The 10,000-nt window shown below is 33.0% G+C and overlaps 1 protein-coding gene across 1 annotated transcript in view; it reads right to left on the bottom strand.

Annotated features, from left to right (window-relative positions):
- Positions 1-2,463: 2,463 nt before the first annotated feature.
- Positions 2,464-10,000, bottom strand: part of LOC137639435 (uncharacterized) — a 36,142-nt gene continuing 28,605 nt past the window's right edge. Inside the window, exons 2-3 of the mRNA XM_068371709.1 lie at positions 2,994-3,371; positions 2,464-2,884 (exon numbers count right to left, since the gene is read on the bottom strand). Of these exons, the coding sequence (XP_068227810.1) occupies positions 2,464-2,884; positions 2,994-3,371 (799 nt within the window). The remainder of the gene's footprint in view (positions 2,885-2,993; positions 3,372-10,000) is intronic.

Here is a 10,000-nt window from a genome sequence, read left to right on the forward strand (position 1 = left end):
TATATATAATATATATATATTTATATATATATATATATATATATATATATATATATATAAATATATATATTATATATAAATATATATATATATATATATATATATATATATATATATATATATATATATATATATATATAGTGTGTCTGTCTGTTTCTGTATGTGTGTATATATGCATATATATTTATATACGTATGTGTATATATACAGTATATATATATATATATATATATATATATATATATAATATATATATTGTATATATATGTGTATATATATATATATACTGTATATATATATATATGTGTGTATATATATATATATATATATATATGTATATATATATATATATATATATATATATATATATATATATATGTATGTATATATACAGTAGATATACTATACATTAGCATCATGATATACGAATTCAAGCTAACGATTGTATTCATACGTTTGAAATGTATTATATGTAAATTTCGAACAAGCTGTATTAATGAAAATTCCTTCATCACATAACGTTTGTTGAATATTGGCTCTGCAGTACACAGAAGCATCTGTAATTGAAAAAGGAAAATTACTCTTAATTAACTCTTTGAACATTTCAGTTCAAGGCACGGACGCTCGGCGGAAATGGCAGGGCAATTATAACTCATAATTAGATATTTTATGTAAGAAAGACGTAATTGGTGGGTCTTAAATGAAGAGAAAAAATGTATAGTTGGAACGTTGGTAATGTAGAAATGGAGGGGATGGTAATGAATATTGTTAGGAAACTAATGTATTAAGTTTGAATATTGAGCAAAATTTTTTTTTTATTTAGTAAGGAAGGTGGGAGGGTGTGCTGTGGCACCCTAGTAGTACCAGCCAAACTTGGTCGAATCCCTCGTCAGGCTGGGAGGAGCGTAGAGAGGAAAGGTCCCCTTTTGTTCCTTTGCTTGATGTCAGCTACCCCCTAAAATTGGGGGAATTGCCTTGGTAAATATAGATATATAGTAAGATCAAGAAAATCACCCCAAAATTATCTATTATAAATTACTAAAGGTGATGATAACCTCATGCCGTCATTTTGAAAATTGAAATGATAAATTTTTAATGTAACATATACTGACAATCTCTTCAGAATTTGCAAAATACATCTTTGAAAATCCCAAAACATTAATTTTGCAATATAGCTCGCTTCGCTTTGGAAAGTTTTTGGCAGAAATGAACAGGTTTTCATCTCCTTTTACTGGGAGATTAAATGGGGAATTACATAAACCAGGTAAAAACTGTTTCATATTAGTCCAGGTGCAGTTTGGGCATTTTCACGAGAAATGACTGTTCTTAAATGGAACTCCATGTGTACATGAATCTTTTTACTTATAGCTCTCTCTCTCTCTCTCTCTCTCTCTCTCTCTCTCTCTCTCTCTCTCTCTCTCTCTCTCTCTCTCTCTCTCTCTGGCACACACAAAATTTTGAATATACTCCGGGGTTCAATAACAACAAGAAAACTGCAGGACAAAACTCAGAAATGTCAATTCATTTTTGGGGTTTGGCTAGTTTTCATCACCACGCGGGCCACTGTGGATTGGTGATAGTGAGAGACTTTTTCTTGTTCACCCCACAGCAAACCAACCTAGTATGGGTGGCCCTGACTCGTACAGCTATGCTGATGATAGCAATACGCAAACCCTTTCCCCACGTTAAGGTATCTCCACTCAAAATGGGTTACTATAGGTCATTCACTAGAGTGACAGTTGACAAGCAAAGAGGATATGGGCGTATCAGTCATTATACAGTAGGATTTAGATACCTGGCTAAAAGGTACCAGGGTTCTGGTAGCCTGGTGGTAGCGTCCTTGCCTGGTGATTGCCTAACTGGGGTTCGAGTCCCGCTCAGACTCGTTAGTTCCCTTGGTCGTTGCAACCTCATCATCCTTGTAAGCTGAGGATGGGGGTTTGGGGGAGCCAATAGGTCTATCTGCTGAGTCATCAGCAGCAATTGCCTGGCCCTCCTTGGTCCTAGCTTTGGTAGAGAGGTGTCTTGTGCGCTGATCATATGTTTTATGGTCAGTCTCTAGGGCATTGTCCTGCTTAATATGTTAGTGTCACTGTCCCTTACCTCTGCCATTCATGAGCGGCCTTTAAACCTTTAAACATAGAAACCAAACCCTTATGACAGATTTAAGTTCACTTGCATGTTCATATAAACCTTCTATTGAATCGAAAAATGGTGAAAGGTTTAATATTTTAAATTGTGGATTTGAAGAATATCAAAGTGAAAGATGAATAATGTTTCAGGTTCGCAGCCGGTTTAAGGTTCGATACCGGTTTTAGGTTTGATGTCAGTTTTAGGTTCGATACCGGTTTTAGGTTTGATGTCGGTTTTAGGTTCGAGGCCGGGTTTAGGTTTGATGTTGGTTTTAGGTTCGAGGCCGGGTTTAGGTTGGAAGAGGGTTTTAGGTTCGAAGCTGGTTTTAGGTTAAAAGCCAGTTTTAGGTTTGAGGCTGGTTTTAGGTTCGATGCCGGTTTTAGGTTCGAGGCTGGTTTTAGGTTCGAGGCCGGTTTTAGGTTCGAGGCCGGTTTTAGGTTCGATGCCGGTTTTAGGTTGGAAGCGGGTTTTAGGTTCGAAGCCGGTTTTAGGTTTGAAGCCAGTTTTAGGTTCGAGGGCAGTTTGAGGTTTGAGGCCGGTTTTTGGTTCGAGGCCGGTTTTAGGTTGGAAGCGGGTATTAGGTTGGAAGCCAGTTTTAGGTTCGAGGCGGGTTTTAGATTCGAGGCCGGGTTTAGGTTCGAGGCCGGTTTTAGGTTCGAAGCGGGTTTTAGATTCGAGGCCGGGTTTAGGTTCGAGGCCGGTTTTAGGTTCGAAGCGGGTTTTAGGTTCGAAGCCGGTTTTAGGTTTGAGGCTGGTTTTAGGTTCGAAGCCATTTTTAGGTTCGAATCCAGTTTTAGGTTCGAATCCAGTTTTAGGTTTGAGGCCAGTTTGAGGTTTGAGGCCGATTTTAGGTTCGATGCCAGTTTAGGTTTGATGCCGGTTTTAGGTTTGATGCCGGTTTTAGGTTGGAAGCGGGTTTAAGGTTCGAGGCGGGTTTAAGGTTTGAGGCTGGTTTAAGGTTTGAGGCTGGTTTTGAGGCTGGTTTGAGGCCAGTTTGAGGTTTGAGGCCAGTTTGAGGTTCGAGGCTGGTTTTAGGTTCGAGGCCGGGTTTAGGTTCGAAGCGAGATTTAGGTTCAAAGCCAGTTTTAGTTTCAAAGCCAGTTTTAGATTCGAAGCCAGTTTGAGGTTTGAGGCCAGTATTAGGTTCGAAGCCAGTTTTAGGTTCGAAGCCAGTTTGAGGTTTGAGGCCGGTTTTAGTTAAGGAGTAGATTTCGATATTAGCTGGGATTCCATTTCTTCTAAAATTGGTTATTATTCGACTCGATTGATAGTCGACTTTCCAGTTATATACATGATAAAACACTACATTGCAAACCCCATAGTTACACTTGAATAAGATTGGAACTACCCCAGATTGTATAGGGAAAAAAAAATAAGGAAATTATCTATTTATAAAACTGTTTGTCTTTATAGTGTGGTCTGAACCTGTTATACGTAAATGAATATTTACATTGATTTTTAGTATACATGTCATGGATATATATATGCATATATGATTTTTATATAGATATACATAAATTATATACATATACTGTATATATATATGCATATATGATTTTTATATAGATATACATAAATTATATACATATACTGTATATATATATATATATATATATATATATATATATATATATATATATATATATATGAACATATATCACAAGCACACGTGATTTTAATTAATGTAAATATCACCCACGAATGGCATTTAATACCGAATTCTATCTTGGGAAATTATATCCACTTGGAATTCATTTTATGGTAACAGCTTCTGGCCGGGTGGGGATTCGAACCACCACCTGTTCCGCTTGAGACTATGCCTGCAGTGACCATGCCGACTGAGCTATCAAGATAGCTCAGTCGGCATGGTCACTGCAGGCATAGTTAGCTCAGTCGGCATGGTCACTGCAGGCATAGTTAGCTCAGTCGGCATGGTCACTGCAGGCATAGTCTCAAGCCGAACAGGTGGTGGTTCGAATCCCCACCCGGCCAGAAGCTGTTACCATAAAATGAATTCCAAGTGGATATAATTTCCCAAGATAGAATTCGGTATTAAATGCCATTCGTGGGTGATATATATACAGTATATATATATATATATATATATATATATATATATATATATATATATATACTGTATATTTATATATATATATATATATATATATATATATATATATATATATATATATATATATATTATAATTATAATTCTGGAGAGAGAGAGAGAGAGAGAGAGAGAGAGAGAGAGAGAGAGAGAGAGAGAGAGAGAGAGAGAGAGAGAGAGAGAGAGCGCCTCTTCGAATATTTCATGAAACGTTCGTGAGGGTAAATGAAATAACGGTGCATAAAGTATTGGTCGTGACAATTTACATAACGAGTGAGTATCGATTATAAAATATAAATGATCTTTTCACATGAACATACTCAAAGCTAATTACCATTACAAGAAATGGAGTTTGGTCTTTTACTAAAGTATTTAGGCAAGGTTTATATTTAGGTATGTATTGTACACATGTTTATCGGCATTATGCTAGAAATATTATTTAGAAATTACCTATATTTCAACAAAAGGATATTTGGCAAAGGAAAAAGAAAATATAGCAGAAAAGGAATTTAAATTTCGCTATAAGGAAATTAGTGGCAACCTCTGATGAATGTGTTTTTTTGTTATAATGCGAGGAATGTTTTTAGAATGATTTATTTAAGCATTAATTCAGATAATTGACCAAAAAAAAAAAAAAAAAAAAAGCAGCAGAAAAGGAATTCAAATTCATCTATAAGAAAATTAGTGGCAACTTCTGATAAATATTATTTTTTTTTTATGCGAAAAATGTATTTAGAATGAATGATTTATTTAAGCATTAATTCAGATAATTGGCAAAAAAAAAAAAGAATGTAGCAGAAAAGGAATTCAAATTCAGCTATTAAGAAAATTAGTGGCAACTACTGATAAATATTATATGTTTTTCGTTATGCGAAAAATGTATTTAGAATGAATGATTTATTTTTGTTATAATGCGAGGAATGTATTTAGAATGATTTATTTAAGCATTAATTCAGATAATTGACAAAAAAAAAAAAAAAAGAATGTAGCAGAAAAGGAATTCAAATTCTGCTATAAGAAAATTAGTGGCAACTTCTGATAAATATATGTTTTTTGTTATGCGAAAAATGTATTTAGAATGAATGATTTATTTAAGCATTAATAAGATGATTGACCAAAAAACAATTTATAGTAGAAAATGAAATAAAATTTAGCAATAAATAAAAAATGTGGCATCCTGTAATAAATGTGTTTTTTCATTATTATGTAGGAAATTTATTTATAATGAATTATGTATTCAAGTATTAATCGAAGTTACTTAACAAACAAATACTTAACAGAATATTTATTTAAATTCAGCAATAAATAAAAAAGTCGCAACTTATAAATGTTTTTTCGTTACTATGCGAGAAATGTATTTAAAGTGAATGATTTATTTAAGCATTAATTATTATAATTGGCAAAAAATTCCAGCAGAAAAGAAGTTGAAATTCAGGAATAAATGAAAAAATTAGTTGGAACTGCTAAGAAATATAGAAAATTTGTTTTTTTCTATATTTCCTAGCAGTTAGATAATTGACCAAAAAAAATACAGCAGAAAACAAGTTAAAATTCAGAAATAAATAAAAAAAAATAGTTGGAACTGCTAAGAAATATAGAAAATTTGTTTTTTCTATATTTCTTAGAAGTTAGATAATTGACCAAAAAAAATACAGCAGAAAAGAAGTTAAATTTCAGGAATAGATAAAAAAAAAATAGTTGGAACTGCTAAGAAATATAGAAAATTTGTTTTTTTTTTTCTATATTTCTTAGCAGTTAGATAATTGACCAAAAAAATACAGCAGAAAACAAGTTAAAATTCAGCAATAAATAAAAGAATTAGTTGCAACTGCTAAGAAATATAGAAAAAACAAATGGAAAAAGAAAGCATTAAGATAATTGACCAAAAAAAAAAATACAGCAGAAAAGAAGATAAAATTCAGCAATAAATAAAATAATAGTTGCAGCTGGTAAGAAATATACAAAAAAACAAATGAAAAAAAGAAGCCACAGTATTGTAGATATAAAACACGCACGGGTTATATGTATTTAATAAAGAGAAGGAAAAAGTGCATAGCTCAGCTATAACTTCGGATATATTATCCCTGATTACATGTAGAATTCTTTTGTTGGTATCTTAAAATCCCAGAAATGTGCTGAATATGCTTTTTTTTGAACGAGAAATGGGGAAGGGATTTAGTTAAGATTTCTAGAGATATCTAGGTTGATATTATTGTTGAATAAGGGCTGCATTGTATTAAAGGTTTGAAGGTCGCTTGTGAGTGGCAGTCATGGGGCAGGACAATGTCCCGGAGACCGGCCGACTCTCATATATAATAAAGAGTAAGTGTCTGGTTTTAGATATATATATATATATATATATATATATATTATATATATATATATATACACTTATATGTATACATATATATATATATATATATATACATATATATACATATAATATATATACATGTAATATATATATATATATATATATATATATATATATATACATACATACATATAATATATATACATATATATATATATACATACATACATATAATATATATGTATATACATGTATATATGCATAAATATATACATGATATATATATATGTATATATACATATATATAAACATAAAATATATATACATATATATATATAAACATATAATATATATATATATGTATACATATATATACAGTACATACATATATACATACATGTAATATATATATATATACATACATACATATAATATATATACATATATACAGTATATACATACATACATGTAATATATATATATATATACATACATATATATATACATAATATATATATGTATATATACATATATATACATACATATATATGTATATATATATATGTATATATACATATATATACATATATATACATACATATATATATACATATATATATACATATATATATATATATATATGGTGATGAATATTTAAGTCTTTTTGCATAATAGCTGGGCATTTTGCAAAATCACTAATTTTGCACATTGACTATATATATATATATATATATATATATATATATATATATATATATATATATATATATATATATATATATATATATATATGTAATATTTGAGCTTTATTGATTACGTTGATTACCATGATATCCAATTGAAATTTATAAAGTAACTCATAAAGAAATTTCGTGTTTTTAGGAAGTATATGTATAAGATGATTTTTGTTAATCATTCTCTCGAATTATAAAAAAAAAAAATCTTATATAATAATATGCTGATCTTAATATACCAGGAAATATCGCTTATATGTCCGCCACTGGTTAAAATGCCTGGGAAGAAATGTAGCATTTTTTTCAGTGTATGTAAACAAATGTGTTTTCTGTCAGTTTTTTTTTCCTGTACTTAATTCTTAAAAACGTATTTACTATTTATATTAGGCAGAACACCATAATTTCTCATCGTCATGCAAGGAAAACATTTCGTGTTTACTGGATCAATATTTATATGCTATTATGCCTAATTGGTATATTTTTTTCATGAAAGAAATAATTACTGTAGTAATCAAGGAAGAATAATTTTCTCTCTCTCTCTCTCTCTCTCTCTCTCTCTCTCTCTCTCTCTCTCTCTCTCTCTCTCTCTCTCTCTCTCTCTGAAGGTATTTACTCCTTCCCAGAACAAGGCAATGAAACTGCCTTCTCTCTGTCTGTCTCACTCAGTGACTGTATAATTGTTTGTCAAAATCACCCAATTGATTCGGCCACATTCCTGAAGGGCTGTCATTCCCCCCCCCCTCCCCCCTACGCATGGACAAGAAACCACTATCGTACGTGTTTCATACACACTTATATACTGTAATGCTATTGGTTTTTATCTCTCGTTCTCTCCCACACTCATAATAGAAACCTTTTTAAGCTTGCCATCGCATGTTTTAGTTGGTTTGAATTTTTGTGACTTTCTTGCTCTCAACTGCTTGCATACACGCTAGTTCGAACTTTTGTGACATTCTTGCCTTCAACTGCTTGCATATAACCTCGTTATCTGTTGAATAATCCTTACTTACATTCATCTCTCCTCTCTGGCGGCACATATAAAAAACCTTTGTGACATTCTTGCCCTCAACTGCTTGCATATAAGCTTGTTATCTGTTGAATGAATAAACCTTACTTGCATTCATCTCTCTTCTCTATTAGCACATAACCAGAAGTTGTGACATTCTTGCCCTCAACTGCATGTATATAAGCTCGTTATCTGTTGAATAAACCTTACTTGCATTCATCTCTCCGCTTTGTTAGCACATAACCAAACCTTTGTGACATTCTTACCCTCAACTGCTTCCATATAAGTTCGTTATCTGTTGAATAAACCTTAATTGCATTCATATCTCTTCTCTGTTAGCACATAACAAAATGTTTGTGACATTCTTGCCCTCAATTGCTTGCATATAACCTCGTTATCTGTTGAATAAACCTTATTTGCATTCATCTCTCCTCTTTGTTAGCACATAACAATAACTTTTGTGACATTCTTGTTCTCAACTGCTTGCATATAAGCTCGTTATCTGTTGAATAAACCTTACTTGCATTTACCTCGCCTCCTTGTTAGTATATAACAAGACCTTTTGTGACATTCTTGCCCCTCAACTGCTTGCATATAAGCTCCTTATATGTTGAATAAACCTTACTTGCATTCATCTCTCCTCTCTGTTAACATATAACAAGAACTTTTGTGACATTCTTGCCCTCAACTACTTGCATATAACCACGTTATCTGTTTAATAAGCCTTACTTGCATTCATCTCTCCTCCTTTTTAGCACATAACAATAACTTTTGTGACATTCTTGCTCTCAACTGCTTGTATACAAGCTCGTTATCTGTTGAATAAACCTTATACTTGCATTCATCGCTCGGCTCTGTTAGCACATAATCGGAAGTTGTGACATTCTTGTCCTCAACTGCATGTATATAACCTCGTTATCTGTTGAATAAACCTTATTTGCATTCACCTCGAATCTTTGTTAGCATATAACAACCACCTTGCACACCAGAACTTAAATAAAAAAGCAACAATGATATTTTTTGCTTCCTCAAAGCATCGTCATTTTCGCTCAGCTCGCATCTCAACATATTTCACTGGCGGCATCTCGCATTAACCCAGATAAATGCTTTCGATAAATTCCCTTAACAGAAATCCATATTGGGAGCGAATCCACGACAATCGTCCGCACTTCGTCTTCATTTGGAAGTGCCAGACAAATTGGACTGTCGCAACCTCGTAGACTCCCACTCGAAAATCATCTACTGCGTTATTCCTTTATTCTGAAACATTTTCTTCTTCCTCTTTGTTGCGCCTTTTCCTTCATCCTCCTCCTCTTCTTCTTCCTAATTTCGTATCTGCAATATTGGCTAAATACGTCTTTACTTCCCCGAATTCGTCCAATTTTCGTCTTCACTTCTGTATCTCTTAATTACTCGCCCATTCCTCTTCCGACCTCTTTCATCTGGCTGCACCTAAGTCCAATAGTTTCCAACGTTCAAACCACCTTCCGCTCTCTCCTCCTGCCTCTTCCTTCCTCCTCCTTCCCCTCCTTCCCCTCCTGCTCCTCCTTCCCCTCCTGCTCCTCCTCCTCCTGCTCCTCCTGCTCCTCCTGCCTCTTCCTTCCTCCTTCCCCTCTTGCTCCTCCTCCTCCTTCTCCTCCTCCTTCTCCTGCTCCTCCTGCTCCTCCTCCTCCTCCTCCTCTCTCCTCCTCCTCCGCCTCTTCCTG

This window comes from Palaemon carinicauda, chromosome 4 (genome assembly GCF_036898095.1).
Source record: "Palaemon carinicauda isolate YSFRI2023 chromosome 4, ASM3689809v2, whole genome shotgun sequence".
In the NCBI taxonomy this organism is placed as follows: Eukaryota; Metazoa; Arthropoda; class Malacostraca; order Decapoda; family Palaemonidae; genus Palaemon; species Palaemon carinicauda.